Consider the following 25,981-nt stretch of genomic DNA (forward strand, 5'->3'; position numbering starts at 1 on the left):
GTTTAATCACTTAAGCTGCTTAGTATCTCAACTAAAGGTGACCACTTATTTGCAACCCATCTGAATGCAGATGGTCTTAGACTATTTCATGCCCCACTGAAAAATCACTTACATGTATATAATTTGTAAAAAACTGCATCCAATGAAAATGTTCGAGAGCTGCATAAACAATTATGCCTTTGGACACATCTAGATAGAAAGATTAAAAAAATCAATCGTTCCTATATCCTTCCATCAATCCTAACTCATCTCTGATTACACCAAAGAAATAATGAAATCAGAATCAATGCTGTATGCTTTCACTGCATTTTCACAAATATTATCTTATCCAATGCTCACAGCATCACTAAATAGTGTTCATTGTACAGATAAGAAAACTGAGGCCAAGAGAGGTCAAGGGTCATAGAGCTAACGAGTAATAGAAGGAAGATTTGTTCTCTTTTCTTCTCTTATCAAATCTGAGGGGTCATTCCCTGGCACACCAGCTGCTTACGATGAAATGTTGTTTTCTTGTTTAATTATAAACCCTCCCAAACATGGTTCTAATCCACAGACACTTGTCTGAATTCCATTAATAAAACCACCATGTCATATCAGCGCCTCAAGGGGCTTATGAATTGCAAAGTCAGGCCTTCACTCTGTCGTTCAATCCATGTTCAACGTGCACTAACTGAGCGCCTACTGTGTGCCTAACACAAAGCCCTCCAACTCTTTGAGACTTCCACATGCTGCTTGCTGTTCTAGGCTATCTGCAGCCTAGATTAATACCACTAACATTTCTTACTTTGGACGGAGGGTCCCTGTGCCATTTTCCTGAAGCATTCCTCTTGATGCCTCCATTATAAAACTTTCGTTTGCAGTGTTTTCTGACAATTACGTAATCAGCCTCTTCAGTTCATATAAATAAATTATATCATTAGGACACTTTTTGAAAATTAACTGGTGATAAAATCAAACTGAACAAATAAAACCAGATTTTGTTGATTATATTTTTGACGTTTTCTCTCCACGAGCAATAACCATCATTCAATAAATATTCTAAAATCTATTTGAGTGTTAACACAGACACAATGAATAAATCCTGAGAAAGTACACTTCTGGTCGGCATCCAAGATACTGTAAAATATAAAGGGATGCAAAGTAAACTATATTTCCTTTCCTTCTGCTTCAAATATCTGTCCGTAAACACTGGCACACACGGGACTATATAGTGTCAGTAATATTACAGAAAAAAGTCTCAATTACTATAAACTAGAAAGTTATGGTAACTAGTCTTTCAAATAAATCACCATGTGTCACAATTTGGCATAAACGCTGATCCTTATGAATAATTCACATTTTGTGCATTAATAATTCATGTCCTCTTTCTATTGGAATGCTCTCTAGCACAGAATGGATGTCTCTTATCAATTTCCTCAGTTGACATGATGGAGTAAATCTAAAATTAGAATGGTGTTTTCCAATGCTCCTTTTAACATTGTAACAGTCGGCTGGCCCATAGGGTTATAAAAAATATAAAGTTCCTCTTATTTCTTGCCCTTTGCATGAAAGTCACTATGTTAAGTACCCTAACAATACTTGGTCCCCTTGATGAGAATATCTGCCTAGCAAAAAAGAAAACCAAGGAAACTAAGGGTTGATAGGGTTGGTTAGTTGTCACATTTCTCCCTAATTATATATTTATATATTCACTATAACATGGGGCCTAGTTGCTAAAACATGGTAACCGGCAGGGAAAGAAAAAAAAAAAGAGAGAGAGAGAAAGAAAGGGAGGGAGGGAGGGAGGGAGGAAGGGAAGACGGAAGGAAGCAAGGAAGAAGAAAGAAACAAATCAGGTAAGAGTTTTTAATAATTATAGATGTTTCCCATCAGCAGGTTTTCCTCCCTAACTGTTTAACACTGTGAAATTGCCTTTCAATTTTCAGTAAAATTATCTGGTACATAAAAAAGTCCAAAGACCAAATAAGAGAAAGGTGCCAATGACATATATTCGTGGAGAAAGATGTTCAATTTATTACTATTAACTCTATTCCCACTGTGGCCATTCTTCATCATTACTGACATTATTTTTTCAGACATTAGGAAAGTAAACTTTTCTCCCCAAACTCCCTCGCCCCAAAGCACACAATAAACAAAAACAGCAACAGCACTTGACACAAGGCAAAGAGAAATGAGGTAGTTTGAAATTTAAAAAAAAATCATTCCAGTATCCCCACCTCCCTCAAGAATTCCTTTGCCATCCCTCAAGCCCAAAGAGAAGCAGAATGAGTTCTCTGAAGTCCATCAATGAAGAGCAAAGGGGAAAAGGGCAAAAGAGAGGGGGTTTTAAGAGAGAAGCCATCCCTGGGACAACATCCGATCCCTGACAAGTAGCCTCTGGTTCATTCATTCTTCCTTTTAGTACATATTTAGCAAGGGAGCACTTGCTCTGTGCCAGGTATTATGTTCCGCCCTAAATAGTCCTCCAGCGGGCATCCGGTGTGTATTCCAGCAATGAATCCACTACCCAGGCTCAAGACCATGGAACCTACCCACACCGCCTTTGCCAGCACCTGGGCCAGGGGTGGGTCACTGTCCAGGACCCGGAGTCTGAAAAGACTTCTTCCTGGGGTCAGAGGGTCCCTAACCTTGTTCACACTCAGAGCGTCTGCCCTTCCTCAATCAGTCCATCCATCCCCCGGAAAAGTTAAGTTGGCGGCGAGTGGGAAGAGGGGCACCGGGGGCATCCGGCGGGCTCAGCAACCCCGCCCGGGTTTCTCAGCTCTGACTCCCATGGCTACCGAGAAATATTTATTTCCAGTAGACGGGCTCCAGTGGCTACTGAAGCCGACCACAGGGCCACCATCAGAAGGCCAAGTCATCCGAGAGATAAAGATAGATCCATTACATACCTAGACCCGGCCTTACAGTGGCAGCCCCAGGAGATGTGGGTTTAGGCTGAGAAACCACAGCGCAATTCTCCGGCGCGCTGCCGGGAATCTCCTTCCACCCTCCAGGGATGCTGGCTACAGATAAAGACAATTGACCCGGTGAACAGGGGGCAGGGGGAAAAAAAAAGGATCGATACTTACCCCTAGGCGTCTGCTCCGGATCCTCACGTACCCTTGCTTCACTATGTCATTAAAATTGGAAGCCATCCCGGACAGCCAGTGACAACCCCCCTCCTCACCCAGGCGCACGCACCCTAAGTGGCTTTGGGGAGGGCTGAGGCCAGGGTCAAGAGAAGGCTTTGGGGTGTGGAAGGAGAAAGTTGACAAGGTGAAGCGTTTACGGCTGCGGCCCGGCGTGGCTTCAGAAGGCGCACATCACTTTCTCTGTCCCCCAAAACCTTTAAGTGGGCGGCCGGTTTGCAGCCACTTTGGGGGAACGCAGAGAGCGCAGCGCCTTGAGGCGAGGCTGGAGCGCCGGCGTCAGCTGACTCATCAGCCAGCCTGCCCGGAGGAGGAGCGGCGGCTGCTCAGGGATCCAGCCCAGCCTCTTCCCGGGGCCCAGGAGGAGAAGGAGGAGGGGGGAGTGGGGAGGGCGAGGGCGAGGGGAGGAGCCGCGCCCGGCGGTGGCCACCCGCAGGCAGACACACGTGGACGCGCTCACCCTCCTCCTCCCCTCCTCTCCCGCCCGCCTCGCCCGCCCCCATTCTCGTCCCGACCCCGACCCTCCTCCGGGACCCAGAGCTTGCCCCTGCCTGCCCCGCACCTCGCCCACACCCGCCGAGATAACGCTCGGTCTCTTCCGGCTCTGGGCTTATTTTAGATGGAGAGGAAATTTCACTTTTTTCCCAGACGCCGCCGACCCCGCCTCTCCCTCCAGCCCCATCTTTGCCCTGAGAAGGGCTGGCTTTTGCCTCTGTTGTGCATGTGTCTGGGGAGCGGTGTTGCCATGGTTTGCCTTGACCTTGGCATATGAGGGGAGGGATATTGCCCTGGCTTAAGCTGCATGCTTCCTCGGGTTTCCTTGGCATCTTGGACCCAGCCCTTGCGTTGATATCATTTTCCTTGTTTGAGCTTGTCTTTCCCGCCGGATTGTGAGTTTCCCAGGGGCTGACCCCTGGCCTCATTAGTACGTGTACCAACAAAGCCTGGCCCAGAGCAGGTGCCGAATAAATCCTTAGTGTCAGGCACCCTCTAAGCCCTTAGCTTGGGCTCATTTAAACTCCCCTGTACTTTATGAGCTACCCACCCCCCTTATGTGAATACCAGGACCATATTTACGCCTCCCTAGCCTGGCAATAGAGCTCATGTTCGTAGCCACTGCTGGATGCTGCCTATAGAACACGATAAAAGGGAGACCGGATTTCACATTCACCTGCCCCTGGCTGCACTACCTTCCTGAAACATGTCTGAGTTGATAACGGCTATCATTTATTGGCACCAGGCATTAGGCATTGTGCTAATCCTGTTCAAGGAATAATGAGATAGGTACTATCATCCACATTTTATAGAAACTGAAGCTCAGAGGAATTAAGAGATTTGCCCCAGGTCCCACGGGAAAGGAGGTGTGTGTGACACCAGCTCTGGTAAACACTGGATGGTAAACACTGTCCTATACAGTGTTGTCATGGGGGAGGGAGGTTACTAGGTGGTTTCCAAGGAAGATCTGTCTAATCACTTGCACTGTCCACAAAGGCAAAGATGGCATCAGAAATTTGACAATTCTTGTTCACTGGAGGTGACCAAACCAAGGCTGGGTGACCTCTGGTCAGAGCTGTTGAGGAGAGGATTCATTCACTTAGTGGATTCTTTGGCCTGATGACATTCAAAGGCTTTTCAACTCTAAGATTATATGAATCTTTCCTTTCTCACTGGGAACACTAGCTTTTAGTCATCCTGGTTTGATGGGTGTCAGTTAAAGAAGAGAATCACCCAAGAATGTGTCATAGGGGAACTGAGACTAAATTGGGACAATCAAAAAGCAAATCTTCTGGCAGGGAGAACTCTTTCTGTTACGTAGTAAACCATTAGCTCTGCCATCATGTTGTCATTCAATGAAAATGATGTTTTAAGTTTAAATCTCTCACCAAAAGAAGATGAAATGATTAAAAATATCATTTGGAGAGTTCTTTTTGAAGGTTTAAAACTTAAAAAAAAAATACCATCCATGGTTGCCATGAAATAGACATGTTCACAGAAGGCATTTATCCAACACATCATTTGTAGACCAAACCCACAGAATCATAGAAACCAAGAATTAAAGAATTTATGCATAAGGAGCTTGAGTGAATGGCTCAAGGTAACAGAAATAATTACTGACAAAAACTGAGACTGAGGGACTTCCCTGGCAGTCCAGTGGTTAAAACTCCGTGCTTCCAATGTAGGGGGCTCAGGTTCGATTCCTGGTCGGGGAACTGAGATCCCACATGCCACGTGGCGTGGCCAAAAATAAATAAATAAATACTGAGACTGAGAAATCCATCCTTTGATAATTAATGTTGAGTTCAATCAATATTCATAAATAATTTAGGTAGAAGTGAGCAAACTAGAATCACTCTAGAAAATGTCAAACTAGATGTGAAGAAACCAATGCTTTTCTTTTTTAATTGCAAGATTGAATCCAGTGTATGGTTTTGTTGGTTTGTTTTGGGTGAAGTCAAACTGATATACGTGCAAAACACACAAACTGTGCTCTACTATTCAGAGGACAGACAGCCGCTATACACTTGTCCAAAATATGCATACACAACTGTTGCAGGGGGAAAGGAGTAATTCACAGAGATACACAATGTAAGTAGTGCTTATAGAGTTGTGCAGTGTACAACTCCCACAACTATGCGTGTCAGACAGACACACAGCCACACACAATTCGGTTTCACTAGAGGTAAGTCTGACATAGAAAAATCATTATTTCAATCCCTGTTTTTAACTCAATTTTTAACACTTAGCACTTCATATTTATAGTATCCATTTTTGTTTGCTTCCTCAGCATGCAATTCCTTTCTTCCAATAGTGGTCACCATTGTCATTTGGGGTATAATTATCCCCTGCTCCCAGTACAGGTGTGCAGCCTTGTACATGCCTTCCTTCAAAGATACTGATTGGTTTAGACATGGACACATGACCTAAATTGGCGCATTAAGAGTTAATTACATTACTTTTGCTGAATACTGGGCCAAAGGTTCATACTGTGTTTGGCTGAAATACAGTCTGGATGCACGGAGCCCAGGAGCTTCGGGAGTGGAGGCTACACAGAAGAAGCAAAGCCAAGAGATAAGGAGAAGCAAACCCAATCCTGATGGTACTGCTTGGACCCCCCTATCCAGTACCCCAGGAACCTATTACAGTATAAATACTCGAGAAGCTGGTGTAACCATTAGACCCCAAAATGCAATGACTTAGATTGGGTAAAAGTTTATTGATCTCTCATGGAACAATCCAGATGGGCAGACAGGAAGCTCAGTCTCCAAAGGTCATCCAGGGACTCAAGCTGGTGGGTCAGCTGTGGACATGGTGTCCCTCCTTGGGTCCAGTTAACTGCCACTTCCCAGGAAGGGAGAAGAGAGTGTGGAGGGAAAACAGCCTCCAAATAAAAAAGTTCATCCAGATATTTCAAAGCTCTCTTTCTCTTGCATCCCACTGACCAATATATTGTCACATGGCCACAGCTGTCTCCAAGGGAGAATGGGGAATATAGTCTCCATACCAACATGGCTCTATTTCTGGAAGAACAAAATTGAATTGGTATTGCATGGGTCAGCTGGCATTTTCTGCCTCAGTGGAGCCACTCTTGGACTGTTTAACTGCACAAGGTAAAAAAATTCCCCTTTTTTCTTAAACCAGCTCAGACTGAGGTATTCTGTCATTTGCAATCAAAGGAGTCCTGTTTAAGGTACCATGGTACAATTTGAACAAGCATCTCAACTAAATTGTATATAGACACACCTATAAGGCCCAGATTACTTGAGAAAATTCCAAAACTTTTTGTGGCATTTTCCCATAAAGGTACAGACAAAGGTGAAAGTGACCTCAGCTCCAAACTGGTCTGATCTCTGTCACTGGGAATCCCTATTCTCTCAACTATGAGTGATTCTGGGGGAGTGGGTCGAGACAGCGACTATCTCATTCACCACAGGGCTGGACACCTGATCAAGTCTGGCCAGTCAGCACACACCATTCTTGGACATGAAGACTGGCGCAGAAATGGGCACGTGACCTAGAAGATCCAATCAAAATCTTCCCTGAGGTGAACAGATGAACACACTGAGATACACATCTGCACGGCCATATTGTTTGCAAAATGTGAGCCTAGCTGAGAATAAAGCCAAGAAAGGAGAAAGTGGGATGCGAGACAGAGCTAGAGATACAACCCTTCCTGAGGCCAGAACCGCCTCTTCCACTTCTCAAGGACACGATCTACTTTTGTTGTTTTGTCTTGTTTATTTGAGCCCATTTGAATTGGGTAATGAAGAGCATGCTCCCCAGGGCTGGGACTAGGGTGAGGCAGGTGGGGGCACTTACAGTGCAAAATTTAAGGGGACACCCACTCTCAAGGCTGCGTGAGTACTGAGCCTCTGTTTGCAAGACCCTGAGGGTGAATGCTTCCTTAGATCATCCCTTCTAGGAGCTTCTTGCTTCCTCCAGTCCTGACCCTGATACTACCGCCTTTCTTAGTCAGCTCAGGCTGCTATAACAAAATACACAGACTGGGTGGCTTAAACAACAGAGGTTTATTTCTCACAGTTTTAGAAGCCGGGAAGTCCAAGATCAAGTGTGTGCAGATTCTTCTTCCTGGCTTGCAGACAGCTGCCTTCTTGCTATGAGCTCACATGCCAGACAGAAAGAGAGGGCTCTGGTCTCTATTTCTCTTCTTATAAGAGCACTAATCCTATTCATGAGGGCCCCACCCTCATGACCTCATCTAAATCTAATCAACTCCCAAAGGGCCCACCTCCAAATACCATCACATTGGGGGGTAGGGTCTCAACGTATAAATTTGAGGGGGACACATTCAGTCCATAACGCTATCCTTATTAAAAGCATATTAATTAAAATGAAAGGACTGTCAGTTCAAAATAGAATACATATAACAGTATTCTTCTCCTACTTGGACATCTTCTTGTTATGAAACAAAACTATGTCATGCACTGAAATAGAACTTTATAACCATAGCATCACAAAGGCAGGAATTAGCCCAGAGGTTGCTTAGTCCAACACATTCAGAGCAGAAATCCACCCTAGTTTGAAACATGAACAATTCACGCCTTGCTCTTGGCATTCCATTTAGCCTATCACTATTATTATTATTATTATTCTTTAGTTCTTCAGAACAGAAAATGCAGAAGCAACTGCACTTTTCCAGAGCAGGTGCCCAAGCTTCATCAAAGGATGTTGTACTTTCACCAAGTACCACAAAGCACCAGGGCAGAGGCTGAAATGGCCCTTGTCCAAAATCTTTACCAAAAATAACTTGAGCTTTGGCCCCGTCGCCTGCTGCTCTCAGTGGGAGCGTCACAGAAACATAAGCAGCCTTTCCTCTGGCAAGGTGACACAGCGCTAATGAGAAGGATCGGGCTGGGGCTGAGGAGAGAGGTTGTGTGCTCTGCCACCGGCTCCCTTCCCCAGCCCTTAACCAGCTAAAGAAGGATGACTTGGGAGAATGATGCACCGAAATCAGGTGGGAGAAAGCCTGGGAGCAGGTCTGCTTCGGTTATTCACTGCTTCCCTGCCTCGTTCCTGCACTGGAGAGATACTGACTGAGCACCTGCTCTGAGTGGACAGTGTCCACATTAAGCTTTAACACACACACACACACACACACACACACACACACACACACACACACGCACCCCACATAGATGAACAAAGTCCATGTCCTCAGGGAGCTTATAACCCAGGAGAGATAACAAGTAAACAAGTAAATAAACAATGTAAACAGCTGCAGATGGTGATAGGGAAGTGAGTGGAGTACCAGCGGCCTCCCCGAAGCCAGAGAGTCGGGAAAGTCTTCTCTGAGGATGTGGCACTGAAGCCCAGACAGGAAAGAGAAGAAGCAGCTGTGTGAAACGTCAGGGGCAGGGCATTCCAGCCAGAGGGAAGAGCCCTCGAAAAAGCCAGGATGAAGGAAAGAGCTTGGCAAGTTCAAGGAGCTAAGGGAGGAGAGTGTGTCTCAACCCAGAGGAGGAGGGACTGATGGGGAAAACAGTCCCAGGGAAAGGACAGGACAGCCCAACTACATCCTGCTCGAAAGGAGAAAACACGAAGGAGCAGCTGATTTATATTTTTTAAATATTATTCTGCCTGTTGAGTAAAAAATGGATAAGAAGGGACTGGACTGGAAATCATGAGACCATATAAATATCTAGTTCTAAGGACCTTTGCCAAAAAACCTTTAGGAAAAGAGAAATAAAGCTTCTGATGAGCATGTAAATTTATATCGATTGATATAACTGTTTTGGAGCATGAGTGATGTTATCCTAAAAATTTTTAGCTTTGATAATTGCTTACCCTAGGTCCTCAACAATTCCAGTTCTGGAAATGTATCCAAAGGCACAAATATTTAGGTACAAGAATATTCACTGCAGTGTTGTTTATGATTTTATACACACACACACACACACACACACACACACACACACATTTTTTCACATGGAAGAGTGTGTATATACATGTAGCCAAATTTCCGAAGAAGCTAGGATCACTGAGATGTAATCGTTCCCCATTAAACTTTGCTTATTGAGAAGTGCTTTCTCCAAGCCTAAATGAAATCTCCAGAAGGTCCTTGGCCCTTCTGACTACTACAGGGTACTAAAGAGTCCATTGCAGCCTAACAAACACAGAACACCGGGTACTAAAGAGTCCATTGCAGCCTAACAAACACAGAACACCGGGTACTAAAGAGTCCATTGCAGCCTAACAAACACAGAACACCGGGTACTAAAGAGTCCACTGCAGCCTAACAAACACAGAACACCCACCCCCTTTCTATGTAGGGTTTATCCCCGAGCCCAGTTCAGGCCTGGGAGTGTGGTGGGGCTTAACAGAGTCTTCACTGATTTTCTGCTCTGCCTCTTCTTCCACGTAATAACTACAGGCTCCTGAGACCCCCAGGATTGGAGCCCAGGGGAAAGGAGAGGCTAGAACCCAAGTTCCGCTTGCGCCAAGGTTTGTCTGCGGGTGGATGTCCTCTGGGCTGCAGGCATATATAGGCTGCTCTTTCTCTCACTGGGCTTTTGTGGGTTCATGAGGCACCAGCCCCTGTGTCCTCCACACTCACAGGGACTCACATCCCAGGCTTCTAAGTGAATCTCTTGAAAACCGCTCCCTTGCTGTAAGGTAAGGAGAAGCTCCCCCTTCCCTGCCCCAGGGGGAGAAGAAGAGCTCTCTGCCAGGGACCCTTTCTTCGTTAACCTCTTTATCCACAATGTCCTATTTAGGCCGGAGGTGTGTGATGGACTAACGCAGACAAAATGGTTTCGAACTACATGTTTTTGGAATTTCTGCACAGACAGCCCAGCACCTGGCTTTGGAATGTTTTCTAAACGTGCCCCCCACCCTTCCCCTGGGCCTGTGAGGCTTCCTCTGCAATTGAGTCAATAGTAATTTTATCATTCTGTGACAAATCCATATCACAACCATTAAAATGGAGGTGAAAGAGGTCCCTTCTTATTTGTTCGTTCAACAAATATTATATGAGTCAGCCTTGCTAGGCACTGAGGAATTGGTGGAGCAGATAGAAAGAGACCAGGCTCTGCCCTTGTGGAGTTGATGGTCCAGTGGGAGTGCAAGACATTAATAAAATATTCCAATAAGTGTAAAATTATGCACCAAAGAAAGTTACATGATGTTAGGACAAGGAGAGAGGACCTGACCCCTTTGGAAGATGGGGGATGGAGAAATTAGGGAGCTGAGATAGGAAGGAGAAGGTGATATTACCCAGGTGAGGGAGGGGGGAAGAAGGCCATGAGCAAATGTCCCAGACAGGCGAGCATGTGGTACATTTAGAGCAGAAGGAAAGTCAAGGTGACTGGAACTTGGAGAATGAGAAGAGAGCACTGAGTGATGAGGCCAGAGGGGATAAAAGGGCTTCTCATACACTGATTATAAATGATCTATGCAGTATGGTCCTGTTTTTTTAAAAAAAATTATACACACACACACACACGCACACCCTGGGTAGAATATATCTACACTAAAATATTAGCACTGGTTATTTGTGGGCAGAAGTGAAGTATTGAAGGTGTTAATTCTTTCCTGTGTGTTTTTTAGAATATAAATTCCAAATGCAATTTAAAAAGAGAGAGAGAGAATGACTCTTTCTTTCTGCACAGGGGGACCTCACATCTTAAGCTTTATAACCAAGGACACCAAAGCAAACATAAACCTCTAGTGAACTTGACTGGGATTCAAATTTTGGAGCCTTGTGATCCTTAGGCTTCTCCCAGATATTCGAGTCTCTTTTCTGATGAGGAGAGGCCTCCTCTCTGCAGGTCAATGCAAAGCCAACACAGGAAAATCTAGGCCAACACATGAGAAAGAGACCAGAGAGAAGTAACTAGATAACAAAGGCATCTGGCTTTTACAGAGCCCTTTTTCAAACTGAAGCGTGTATTCATTGGTTGCTGCAAGATTAGAAGTCAATATTCCGAAGGTCTCCTCACGGCGCTCCCCCAGTTCACTGAGTGACTTTGGGCAAGCCTTTAATGTCTCCTGCCTTATAACCTGATCTGGAAAACAGAGGTAAATGGGACTAGCCTTATTGGTACAGTGTGTTGAAGTCCCTGGATAAAATGTGCAAAGAGGGCAGAATCTTATGTTCAAAGTGTTCTGCCAATGCTAATTAATCCTCACGGCACCCCCAAGCCCTGTAATGTTATCCACAATTCGCGGCTGAAGGACCTGAAGCAGAAAGAATAAATGACTTGTCCAGGGACACAGAAGGAGCCTGCTGGAGAACAGGTATTAGCCCTCGACAACATTGGCATCCAAAAAAGTGGCATTTTAACATCACTCATAAGACATGACTAAATTTTGTGGAATGTTTTTATTTTGAAAACAGAGTTTCTGTGTCGATGAATTATAAGGCAGCGAAACCCCAGATGCATTTACAATAAAATATGGCAGGCAGACAGATCCATGTGCAATTTTAGTAACTCCTTTCTTAGACTGATGACTGTGATTAGCTGCTCGCATCAATTCTACTTCTATCTCATTGGCCAGAGTTTAGCCACGTGACCTTGGCCTCACAAAGAGAAGGGAAAGTGGGGAAATGTAGGTTTTACTCAAGGCAGCCATGAGCCCTGCTAAGGGTGGGAGTCTATGGCAAAGGCAGAAGGGCTGCTTGGTTGGGGACTGGATCAGAGACAACCGGAGAGGATGGAGTGACCATTAGGAAGCTACCGGGGACAGCTAGTCATCCTACCGCCCCAGTCTTAACATGGCTAAAACCAAATTCACAGTCTTCCCAACATTATCCCCCTCCAATATTTCTAAATCATATCAGTTAGCATCTTTTTAGCTGAAAATAGCATAAAGCTCAACCACCAGAATCTCAGATCAAAGGCATTTAAGATGCTACTAACTTTAAGGTATGCTACCACTTTATATCCCAGTAAGGAAGAAAAATTACTACCAACTTAACTTTCCGTGCCAATGACCAACCATAATAATTTTTCATAGCTTTACTGAGGTATAATTGACGTGCAACTAACTGCACATATATAAGGTGTAAAATTTCATAAGTTCTGACAAATGTGTACACCTGTGGAATCATCACCACAATCAAGATAATGGATATACCCACGCCCCCAGAAGATTTCTAGTGCCCCTGCTATCTCGTGCCACCATGCTACAGTGTTCATCATTTTGCCATATATAAATGTACCAAAATAACATTTGTGTACCTTAAACTTACACAATGTTAGGTGTCAATTATATCTCAATAAATCTGGGGGAAAATGGATTTTTCTATACCTATTTTACTACAGCCTACTTTTTCCTTCTCATTCTGTGGAGACTGGTACAGTTTGATACACTTAGATCTAGTCATTAAACTACTGAATCATATTTCATCATATGATAACACATTTTATTTCTCCTTTTTCCACCGACATTCAAATTATTTCTATTTTATCCCATTACAAGCAACAGACATTAAATTGTTATGCCTAAAATATTAAAATACGATCATCACAGTAATATCTTTCTAAAAAAAAACCTAAAGTCACTGACAGCTATTGACACTCAATATCAGAATTCTTAAAGAATACAAATGCTTGTGGGCTCTTCTTAATGAAATCAAATACTCAGTAGACCTTCTAAGGAGCCAGTGCAATAAAAAAAATGTCTGTTTTGCAGAAGCTCTGCAGCGAGAATAAAAACTAAACTAATATATTTTAAATATTTCTTTGATTTCCCTTGTAAGCTTCAAATGTTTAGTCTCACATCAGTCCATTTCAATAACAGCAAACTTGTACCTGTGAATGATGGAAGCAAGAACGTGTAGGACGCTGCATTGGTATTTTAGCTCGAGAACAGATAACATTTGGTCTTGCTTTTGAAGTGGCTTCAACAAAATCATGTTGCATTTGCATATAGAATAAAACCCATTGGCTTACAAGGTCAGACACGTCCCCAGGTCCTCCTCGTCTGCCTCCCGGATCCATCTACCTCCTGCTTCTGCTCACCCTCCCCATCCACCAAGACCTTCTTCCTGTTCCCGAAACACACTAAACTCACTCCCTGCTCAGCATCTTAGCGTTTGCTTGCTCCTCTCTTCCACACACCCTTCCCTCAGATTTTTGCATGGCTGACTCCTTCCTGTCACTAAGTTCTCAGCTTGTGTCACTTCCTCTGAGAAGCCCTCCTTGATACCTGAGTCCAAATTAGCTTCCTTCTTCCAGCCAAGTCACTTGCCCTCATAAACTTTTTTTCAAAACACTTAGCACAAATTGAAACCATCTTGTTTCATGATGTGCTAACATGTCTCCTGTCTGTTCTCCGTCCCCCATTAGACCGAGCACGAGTTGAGACCTTTCTGACTTGTGCACTGTGAGCCGCAGTGCCTGGTACAATGCCCAGCATTGCTGAATGAATGAATGAATGAGTGAATTAATGAAATGCAGGCTATTATTTGACATTACATGTGTCCTGAGATGTTCAACAAATAATAGAAAACTAAAGTAATGTCTGCATCACCATCTCATGTGTATCTTCCTCCAGGGTGAGCCATTTGTAGGTAAAGATCCCTTCTTACGGCATTGCTTTAAACAAATGCAGTTAAACATGAATGGACAGTGCTCAAGAGAGACCTGTTCAGAAAGGCATTGCACATTGAAGTAAGAAATCTGGACAAACAAGTAAAAACAACCAACAACTATGGGCTCTGGCGTCGAAAAGATCTGAATTCCCGTCCCACCCCTCACTCTGTCTCTGAACCAGTGGTTCTCCACGGAGGCAATTCTGTCACCCAGGAGATATTTGTCTGGAGATGTCTTGGTTCTCGCAGTGGTTGGGGGGTAGGGAGCTCTTGCTTTTAGTAGAGAGAAGCCAGGGATGCTACAGAAAACCCTACGATGCACAGGGCAGCCTCTCAGCAAAGAATCTTCCAGCCCCAAAGGCCAATAGCATGGAGGTTGGGAAACCGGGCTCTAAACAAATTACTTAATCTCTCCTGTACTCAGTTTTCTCAGATGTAAATTGGCAACAAACAATATCAACCATGTAGGATTAGGGGAAAAAATGGGTTTAAGGTACCAAGAACTGGGTCTTGAGCATAATCTACAAATACGCATTGTTTTTATTATGAACATCACATATTATACTTATTACTTGTTTCTATTTATTACTTATTTATTAAGGCATGTGGCTCCTTCTATGGCAGGGTTTCTCCTTCTTTATCTTTGATCCTCAGTTCCTAATAGAGGGTCTGGCAGATGCCTTAATAAATGTGGTCTGAATTATTTAAATTCAATATTGAATAATCTAAAACATCTTATGTTTTGCTGTCATTTTGTCCCTCTCTCTCAAGATTAGTTTGACCACCCCAATCAGTGCTGTCCCCTATATGTTTAAGTTTCTTTTTCTTTTTCTTATTATCTTGCTAGCCTCTTAAGTCAAGGATTGAATGATATGACACGAAAATTAATGATCTGGACCCTTACCTGTCTTTGTCATCATCTTCCTCCTTCCTCTCTCTGGCTCACTAGAGGCAACACACTGGCCTTCTTGCTATTTCTTGACAAGCCAAGCAGGATCCTGCCTCAGGGCCTTTGCACTTCCTCTGGCTTGAATGCTTTTCTCCCCGGATATCAACATGAGATCCTAATGTTCATTTTTCTCGTTCTGATGGGGTTGAGCGTTGTCATATGTTTACTTCCTGCCCATGTTTTATATTCTGTGCAACGTTTGCTCATGTCTTTTGCCCATATTTTTGTTGTAGGAGTTTTTTGTTAATGTGTTCCAGATAACGATCTTTTGTCAGTTGTGTTACAAAAGTCTTCTGGCTTGGGGTTGTCTTTTCTTTTTCTTTATGGTGCTTTTTAATAAACAGAAGTTTTAATTTTCATTGGAGTCAAATTATGGGTCATCTTTTTTCATGGTTAGTCATTTTTGTGTCTTAAGAAATCCTTCAGTATCTTTTTTTTATATCTTTATTGGAATATAATTGCTTTACAATGTTGTGTTATTTTCTGCTGTACGACAAAGTGAATCAGCTATATGTATACATATATCCCCATAACCTCTCCCTCTTAAGCCTCACTCCCACCCTCCCTATTCCACCCCTCTAGGTCATCACAAAGCATCGAGCTGATCTCCCTGTGCTATGCAGCAGCTTCCCACTAGCCATCCATTTTACATTTGGTAGTGTATTATGTCAATGCTACTCTCTCACTTCGTCCCAGCTTCCCCTTCCCTCCCTGTGACCTCAAGTCCATTCTCTACGTCCGCATCTTTATTCCTGCTCTGCCACTAGATTCATCAGTACAGTGTTTTTAGATTCCACATACGTGCATTAGCATCCAGTATTTGTTTTTCTCTTTCTGACTTACTTCACTCTGTATGACAGACTCTAGATCCGTCCACCTCATTACAAATAACTCAATTTCATTCCTTTTTGTGGCTGAGTAATATTGCATTGTATATATGTGCCACATCTTCTTTATCCATTCATCTGTCAATGGGCATTTAGGTCACTTCCATGTCCTGGCTATTGTAAACAGTGCTGCAATGAACATTGTGGTACATGACTCTTTGAATTATGGTTTTCTCAGGGTATATGCCCAGTAGTGGGATTGTGGGGTCGTATGGTAGTTCTATTTTTAGTTTTTTAAGGAACCTCCATACTGTTCTCCATAGTGGCTGTATCAATTTACATTCCCACCAGCAGTGCAAGAGGGTTCCCTTTTCTCCACACCCTCTCCAGCATTTATTGTTTCTAGATTTTTTGAAGATGGCCATTCTGACCAGTATGAGGTGATACTTCACTGTGGTTTTTTTTTTTATTAATTAATTAATTTATTTATTTATTTTGGCTACGTTGGGTCTTCTTTGCCGCGCGCGGGCTTTCTCTAGTTGCAGTGAACGGGGCTATGCTTCGTTGCAGTGCATGGGCTTCTCATTGCGGTGGCTTCTCTTGTTGCGGAGCACAGGCTCTAGGCGGGCAGGCTTCAGTAGTTGTGGCATGCGGGCTCAGAAATTGTGGCTCATGTGCTCTAGAGCACTGGCTCAGTAGTTGTGGCACGTGGGTTTAGTTGCTCTGCAGCATATGGGATCTTCCTGGACCAGGGCTCAAACCCGTGTCCCCTGCACTGGCAGGCGGATTCCTAACCACTGAGCCACCAGGGAAATCCCTCCTCATCGTGGTTTTGATTTGCATTTCTCTAATGATTAGTGATATTGATCATCTTTTCATGTGTTTGCTGGCAATCTGCATATCTACTGTGGAGAAATGTCTATTTAGGTCTTCGCCCATTTTTGGATTGGGCTGTTTGTTCTTTTGATATTGAGCTGCATGAGCTGCTTGTATATTTTGGAGATTAATCCTTTGTCAGTTGCTTCGTTTGCAAATATTTTCTCCCATTCTGAGGACTGTCTTTTTGCCTTGTGTATGGTTTCCTTTGCTGTGCGAAAGCTTTTAAGTTTCATTAGGTCTCATCTGTTTATTTTTTATTTTATTTCCATTACTCTAGGAGGTGAGTCAAAAAGGATCTTGCTGTTATTTCCTTCAGTATCTTAATGTCGTACATAATCCATATTTTCTTCCACAGGTTTTAAAGTTTTGCTTGTCACATTTAAGTTTTGAATTCATTGTGAACGATGATTTTATTGGGAGAGAGTGGTACCATGGAAGACTGGCATCTAATTCCTTCCTTTCTATGTGGAAACCACTGTTGTAGCCCCCTTTCCACATCAGCCTACAACGTCTCATCTGTCATGGATCTAATTTCCCTACATGGGTCAGTTTCTGGATACTGGACAACACCCACCGCATACCTCAGCTCACTGCCTCAATAACTGGCATCTCTTAGAGTCCTAACCCCAAACCACACACTCATGCATCCTTAGTTCTTCTTCCTCCTACATTCTCTCACCTCAGCAGTTTTTGATTTCTGTATTTTGATGCTCTTTTATTTTATACATAAAGATACATGACCGTATTTTTTCAGAGTTGGGCAACACCAAAATAAAACTAATTTCTTTTACAACATTAATAATTTTTACTCTGAATCCTAAATTCATACACTAATGTACTCTCTCTTAATGTTTTTCTGATGGTCTGAGACATCACTGCCCATCCTTTATTTCTAATCTTTAGGTATCATTTTAAAGTATGTTAGTCTTCAATTAGTATATAATGGAATGCATCTTTTCCCAAGATAGTTTAATACACCTTCATTTTTAACATTTATTGGTGTGTTTGGTCTTCTCCTTAATTTCTGTTTTCTGATTTTATGCTCATTTTATTATTCATCTTTCCTCCTTTGGTTTATATAAGCTATGTTTTCTTTTTAATTTTTAATAAGGCTGAAGTTTAAAAAAATGTTGTTGGCAAGTGATACCATCTACATCAACACAACTTACTATCTACATTAACATGACTCTATTATGCCAGGAAATTCTTGCCCAGAAAAATGAAGTTGCAATAACTTTATTGCTTCTTTCAGGAACTTGCTGAAAATCCACTTATCTGAACAATAGACTATTCACCCTGTTCTCTTCAGTATAAGGAACAAAAGTCTTTTCTTCCTGTTAAACAACAGCTTGCCCAAGTGGATTCATCAAATTATTGTTTATTCATTAAAGACTCACTTCAAAAATCTCACCTCTCTGCACCCATCAATCCTCAACTATTATACCACAAATTTTGCCAACTCCCAATCAAGTCCCTGCATCGAAAGATCTACCTTAAATCAGATCACAAAAACCTCATAGATCTCCCACTTTGGGCTTTTCCCTTTAGAGATGCTACTAAGACTCTGCCCTCCATCACTGCAGTAAACAACAAACTTGGCTTTGCTTGATCTGTAGGTTATTTTGATGATCTCTTTGGGGAGTCAGCTGTCAACACCATCTTATTTTTATTCCCTCAGCAGTTAATTTTATAATTTTATGCATGTATTTTTCATGTCTGTGTCAAAAATTTTTGAAGTCTAACTTTTTGTAGAAGATGAAAATGCACAGCTTTTATTTTACCTAGACCTGACCCTTTTTCCTAGCTTTTGTTCATATGATATAATATGGAATTATAATGACAAAGCTGACGATTTTACATTAGACATGCTCTTTCAGTAATTATTTTTGACATTTGTATTCGATTTTATAAATACATAAACATCCATGAGGGAAATTTTAGCACATTTTGTTTTATATCAGCTCCATTCTACCTCTTCTAGCATCTACTATATAGTATCCATATAATGTAAGATTTTCAATCCATAGATCTATTATTCATTTTTTTCTGCACCTTCTCATTCAAAAATTATTTTTGAAATTTAATATTACTACCACATTTAAACCCTATTACTAAATTGCATCTCTCTTGATTACTGACAGTTTTTAAAAAACTGTCATCTTCCTTCTCTGAAATTCTTTAAAAAACTGTCATTTTCCTTCTCTGAAATTCTTTGATCCATTCTTTTGAATAGCAGGAGGGTGTCTTTGATTTTATTTTTAGGAAGAGGGCCTACATCTTCCTGCCATCAGAATGACCTCATGAGTTTAAATGCAAATCAGACAAAGGCCACGTGAGGTATACAAAATTCTACTGGATATCATTCTTAACGTCTCCTCAGTTATATGAGTTTGAGAATATATATTTTAAAAATGAGCTCACTGAACTGCCAAGTCTTTATCCTGGGGTAGAAATTGTATTTATACGTCTCTAAAATGCCACCAAATTTGTAAGTCCCAGTTAGCAAGGATCAACGTAATGTACTTCAAGATGGGGGGGAAAAGAAGCCAAAGTCAAATCAAATCAGTGATTTGGGTAAAAGTTACGGAATCTGTAAACAGACAGGTGAATTAGAAAATATGCATAACTTGAATTTGAGGAAACAGGCAAATTGATCACACCTTGGAGTTATGGACACATAACAAGGAGACTATAAAATAGATCTCAGTGAGTCCCAGCAGGGTAGTCACTAAAAATCCAGGCAGTCTCTGGTCATGAATAAATCCAGTTAATTAAAAGTATAACTATATTCCTTAAATATGAACACAATACTTAAACTTTATAATTAAGTATAAAAAATCTGAGAGTAACAAAGTCATAGTATTAACATTTTTTCTGTAAATACTAAATTTGTACACACTATAAATATGCCTTTGAAAATTTTTAAGAAAATAAAAACTTTAAATTTTTGTAAGTTTAAACATTAATAAATGAAAAAGACTGCATAAATATTCTACAAGGTTGTTTTTATTAATTCAGTCTCTTGGGCGTACTTAGAGAAAGCAAATATATTAAATTTCTAACAGCTTTTTAAAATATTTGAGGTGTTCAAGCTTGGAAAAGGAACCAAATATTTGCCAAAGATCCCTTAAAAGTGATTGCTAATAATATCTGCTGGACTTTAAAATAATAGATTTGTGAGCTATGCTTAAAGCCTAAGAAAGACTTAGTTTTCTTTTCACAACTGTAACTTTAATAAATTGAAGTTATTTTTTTAAAAAATAAAATACTTCTGAGTAGTATTTTTCTATATGTACAAGCATCCCTTGGGGGCACCAAAGAATCCTTACATAAATATATCCTTCCTTTCATGTTGCTCATCAAGCATTTATTTAATCATGAAACACAGATCTATTAAATGCTTATTACAATCTATGTAATGGGCAAAATACTGGTGATACACTGAGAAATGAGGAAGGGTAATATGTTCACACAGACACATATTTTTGAGTTTCTGTAAATTTTGTAAGAGTAAGATGTTTAAGCATAACTAAGTTATAGACTGCTACTTCCTTTCCCACCAAATCCCTGCCTGTTACACTTCCCTTTTATCAGTGGTATTAGAGTGGTGGTGAACATTTTTTGTATCTAGCTAAGGGAAAGATGAATTTAGGATACACTGATCTTGGTTTTAGTGGGATATATGCATGTGATTCACAGTCATTGATGTGTTCAATTAAGTTTTTGCTAACTAGTCTGGTGAACTGCTTCCTGGAAAATTCTCAGTGCCTACAGGGTTGACTGTCCTGGCGTCATGACACAAAGATACAAGGACAGAAGGATCACAGTGGAGCCGTGCCCCTGACCTCACAAGTATGTGGGTCATGGAGGAGAAGCAAGGCCTGTAATATCCAGAGTCAGATGACAGTCTATGGAAAATTCTGACAGCAAAGGTCTCTATCATTGAGAAGCTACTTGATAATATAGCATACGAAACAATAAATGCACCATACATTTTCATTCCTCTTTGGATGGGAATTATGAGAACTTCAGAATTCTTGATTTCACATTGGACAAATTGAGTAGCAGCATATTAAATCACATCTCAGCTCCTTTGACACATCTAGTCCTGATGACATCTTATGCATCCAGACAAAAGAGCACACAAAACTGCTCACAAAACAGAAACAATCAACCATAGCGGAAGAACGACTGAATTACCCTTCAATTCTCCCTCTAGGAAATAATATTGTGAAATCACTGTCACATGAAAGAAAGAATGATATCAGTGATATCAAAAGATGTACCCACAAAAAATGCAGGGAAAAGAGTACTATAGAGGTGTGACTCAGTTAATTAAAAAAAAAAAAGGGATTCCCTGGTGGCACAGTCGTTAAGCATCCGCCTGCCAATGCAGGGGACATGGGTTCGATCCCTGGTCTGGGAAGATCCCACATGCCGCGGGGCAACTAAGCCCGTGCACCACAACTACTGAGCCTGCGCTTCAGAGCCCGCAAGCCACAACTACTGAGACCATATGCCACAACTACTGAAGCCTGTGCGCCTAGAGCCTGTGCTCCACAACAAGCCACTGCAATGAGAAGCCCGCACACCGCAACGAAGAGTAGCCCCCGCTCACCACAACTAGAGAAAGCCCGTGCACTGCAACAAAGACCCAACACAGCCATAAATAAATAAATAAATAAAATTTTTTTTAAAATACTATTTTTCTCGACTTTGTAACATGTGTGGGTTTTTTAAAATAGGCTTTAAAATCATTTGTGATTTATGATTTTTAATGATTTATTATTTATTTCATGATCTATTTTCTCATTCTAATTAAGTATCAGCCCTGTGCCTAATTCTTTTTTCATAATTTTATATACATTTTTCTTTTTCAAGAAGGCTGTAATCATTATAAAAGCTTCAGACCTCAAAAACCAGGATTTATCACTACTAGTGGACGAAACAGCTGAAGCTCCTGACTTAATGGAACTTAGATTGCAGTGGGAAAGTGTCCATCATTGCCCTTTAACAGTAATAGTGATGGCTTGGCTTAGATTTTTGCTTTCTTAAAATCTTTTTTTACTCCTAAACCTGTAGACATCATTTTATTTAATTCTGGGTTTTAATATTGTAGAAGACTGGCATAATGGGAAACAGAAGACAACAGGGCAATGAGAGGTAGACTGGCCTTACAACATTAAAAAAAAGAAAGTGCTTCAGTGGAAGACAACTCATGTCTATAGCACACCCTCTGAGTTATCAGAATCTAGTTCTGTTCCTTGACTTTGAGCTATGTTACAACTCTGTAAATTGTGGATAACTGATAGATATGCAAAGTATGTCTTATCTGGTAGTGCTTCAAACTGTCTTCACTCCCACCCTGGTTTTTGTCTTTGCTTGCAACTCATCTCAACATTCCTTTACTTCAGATAAATTTGTGCTGTTTGTGCTGTGTGTTGTCTTTCTCTTTGAACAAGATGCAACACCAGCCTGGGCCCCTCATATGAGTAAAATAAAGTCTTTAATACACATGTTCATGTTGATATCTGTATGTAAGTCATGATTTTATCTCTTCCCAAAAATTACCTTTCAATAATGGTCAGGTCTATCTAATTCCCTCTCTCCCAGAAGAGAAAGTCGAATTTAGCCTGATTTTTGTCTCCATATAGATTACTTGATTTTTCCCTCTAGATCTTAAGCTATTTTTCTTTAGACTTGAAGATATAAAGTGTCATCACAGATGAATGTTATTAGTTTGTTTTGACATGGTGCATTAAAAAATACAGTTGACAACCTCCAACTTAAGTCAAAGCACAATTTTTAAAAAATCATTCTGATTATCTTAAGTATTTGTGAACTCTCTGGTTTAGTGGGATTTGTGGATGTTATTGAATATTGCTGAAATGCAACAAACTACTGATTTTTCACATTAAAGCATTAAACTATTTTAGAGTTAGACACAGCCCAAGAGACATCGTGTAAGTCCACATTCCTGTGCAGTTTTTTTATTTCATGCCCATTGAGCCTATTTTGATCCCTTCTAATGGTATTACTATCTTAAATTCCAAGGATAAATTTAAAAAATCACGTGTACTGTGATGTTATTTTGAACTAAGAGTTGTTCTCCAGACGGATTATTTGAGACTCTGTTGCAATGTTGTCACCAAAGCTTACGTGTCTTGTATTGATGCAGTTTATGGAAGTCTTAGGCTTAAAGTATCACATATTTAGCATGCTCAGACTGTCAGTTTAAATAAAGAGGAATGATTATTTTTAGAAAATAAATGCGCTGCTTAAAACCTGCCATTTTTCTGCATCTGTATTTTCTTTTTCAAGATTTTGTTTCATTTGTCACTTCCCCTGTATAAAAAATGAAATTTTTAATAATTTTTTATAAATGTATAAAAAGTCCCCTTCATAAAAAATGAACCAGGGCTTCCCTGGTGGCGCAGTGGTTGAGAGTCCGCCTGCCGATGCAGGGGACACGGGTTCGTGCCCCGGTCCGGGAAGATCCCACATGCCGCGGAGCGGCTGGGCCCGTGAGCCATGGCCGCTGAGCCTGCGCGTCCGGAGCCTGTGCTCCGCAACAGGAGAGGCCACAACAGTGAGAGACCCGCGTACCACAAAAAAAAAAAAAAAAATGTAGGTATATCATAATACTATCTAGAAAAAAATTCTTTCAGGACAAAGTCTACAATATAATGTTAAGTGAAAAAAGAGAAAGACAAAAATCATATCTATCTTAACATTATAATAAAATAAAGTTAAAATAAATACGTTATAATCAATTTAATTATTTTTAAAAGACTGAAAGATACACGTAAAACACAAAAGGCTTTATCTCTGGATGTTGAGATTAAGGGTGATTTTAATTTTCACATTTATACATTTTTATACTTTAAGTTTTATATAACATGCTGAGATGAATTTAAATAAAGAAACAATAGTATTAAGGAAATGAAAAAAATTAATACTCTATGATGGTAGAGTTTAAGTTCTTCGGTTGACACATAAAGCAAATACGTACACTATGGCCCCAGCCTGCCTCTCAGACCTCACCTCCCTCATCCCACCCTCCACACACACCTCACATCCTACACTCCAGCCACACAGAGAATATGGACTCTATACCCCACACCCTTTGCACCATCACATTCCCTGCTTTTGTTGTTCCTGCCTCCAGAAAACCTTCCCTGACTTTTTTCAATGGTATCAGATGTATCCACAGCATTTCAGAAATCCCTCTTCAGTGGAACTTATCATATTTGGGCTATTTCTTTACATTTTCTTCACTCCCCTGTGGGTTCTCTGAGTTCAGGGACCACATCTGATACATCTTTGCACCTCCAGTGTCTCTGCCTGAATCTAGTGGGCTCTACATTTGTTGAATAAATGAGTGAATGAACAACACAACCCAAAAAAGATTATGGGAGCTTTTGTTCCCATTTCATGTGAACTTCACTTCTTGAGAAGCCTGAAAGTACTTCCTGCATCTTCTATTGTCTGAATTGACATTCTTTTCTACAAGTTCAGTGAAAAAAGCCAAATATGGATGGTCTGTGTTGATGAAAACTTCCTTTTCTTCCAGAACAAACAGAAGAAACACTTCTTTGTATCTCTGGGGAGAAACTGGTTTCCTCTTAAGAAATGTCCAGTTTATAAATAAAGAAAGCAATTTCTGAAACTTGCTGCAGAATCATATCTAGGTCAGAAATTATCATCCTTTTGTGTATATCTCACTTATTTTGGAGTTATGTATTATTCTGGTAAAAATACACCATGGGGAGCTTATTAGCTCCTGTAAAAAGGAACTTGGTTGAGTGTGTAATAAAAAAATTCTAGATTTCATACAGTCAGTCCCATGAATATGTCCTCATCTTTCAGATAAACCTGGCAGTGATATGTTTAATAATTACAGAGTACTTTTTCCTCAAAGGACCTGGATTTCTTTACCCTCCCTTTAGCACTCCTTTGGAGAAGGTAATCTTAACATCATAAAACAGATGAGAACATGGAAACCTGGTGTTATGGGTTGAGCTGTGTCCTCTCAAAAGATATGTCGAAGTTCTAACCCCCAGTACCTCAGAACATGACCTTATTTGGAAATCAGGTCCCTGAGACGTAATTAGTGAAGATGAGTCCAAATAACATAGGGCGGGCTCTTAACCCAATAGGACTGGTGGCTTTGTAAGAAAAGGAGGAGACACTCAGAGACAGAGACACAAGGGGCAAAGCTAAGTGACAACAGAGGCAGAGATTAGAGGGATGCATCTATAAGCCCAGCAATGGTGAAGATCACTGGCAAACACTAGGAGCTAAAAGAAGCAAAGGGAGATTCACCCCTAGTGTCTTCAGTAGCTCGATTTCAGACTTCCGGTCTCCAGAACTATGAGACAATGTACTTCTGTTATGTTAAGCCACGTGGTTTGTGGTACTGTGCCACGGCAGCCCTAGGAAACAAATACACGTGGAGAGACTCAACCCATTTCCCAGGATTTTGCATCTAATTTAGATGAAAATAGGACTAAGTCCAAGTCTTCTGTCCCCTGAGTCAGTCTATGGTCAGATGGCAAACAACTGTAACTCTGTAGTTATAATTCTCCCAGTTGTGCCATAAATGTTGGCCATGACTATTGAGTCCTGCAAGCTATAGAAGGTGAAACATGAATTTGCAGAGAGATAAACTTATCTTTCCCTTAATTTTCCATTTAACCTTTTGCAAGGTTGGTCTAAGAGTCAAGAACAAACCCAGTGGGGTTAAACTAGGCTATAATTCTGCATTATCATTCATGTAGTCATTTATCTGTCCTGATGTACTGTGAAGTCAAGATTTCTGCCTATTAACCTTCCAGCCAAAGCAAGCCTGACTCTTGGGTTAGAAGCTAAAATGTCAGGAACAATTACCTTAAATGGCACTGCATTGCACACAAGGAATTTGGCCTTGTGGTTGCTCGTTTTTTAAGCAGCCATTTGTTACCTAAAAGAGGAAAAAGGGATGAGAATAAAGGATGAGACAAAATGAATAAAATGTATATAGATTCAAACCAGGAATTAATTTAAGTGCCTGTAAGTGATCAACTGTGAGTCTCACTGAAAGCAAACACGTGACATGAGAGGCAGAAGGGTGTCATTTTTTTTTTTTTTTGGCTGCGTTGGG

The 25,981-nt window shown here is 41.1% G+C and overlaps 1 protein-coding gene across 9 annotated transcripts in view; it reads right to left on the minus strand.

Annotated features, from left to right (window-relative positions):
* DOK5 (docking protein 5) overlaps window positions 1-25,981 on the minus strand; it is a 1,081,787-nt gene that overhangs the window by 883,435 nt on the left and 172,371 nt on the right. The window contains exon 1 of one of the 9 annotated variants that reach the window (XR_013824132.1): window positions 3,072-3,500. The exons of 7 other annotated variants lie outside the window; for them this stretch is intronic. Coding sequence is in view for 1 of the 2 variants with exons in the window: in XM_079899078.1 (XP_079755204.1) it covers window positions 3,072-3,137 (66 nt within the window). In the remaining variant the exon portion in view is untranslated. Of the gene's footprint in view, window positions 1-3,071; window positions 3,501-25,981 lie in introns of those variants that run through there. One more of the 9 variants, XM_079899078.1, reaches the window with a different exon arrangement.

Source organism: Stenella coeruleoalba (assembly GCF_951394435.1).
Source record: "Stenella coeruleoalba genome assembly, chromosome: 15".
Classification (NCBI taxonomy): Eukaryota; Metazoa; Chordata; class Mammalia; order Artiodactyla; family Delphinidae; genus Stenella; species Stenella coeruleoalba.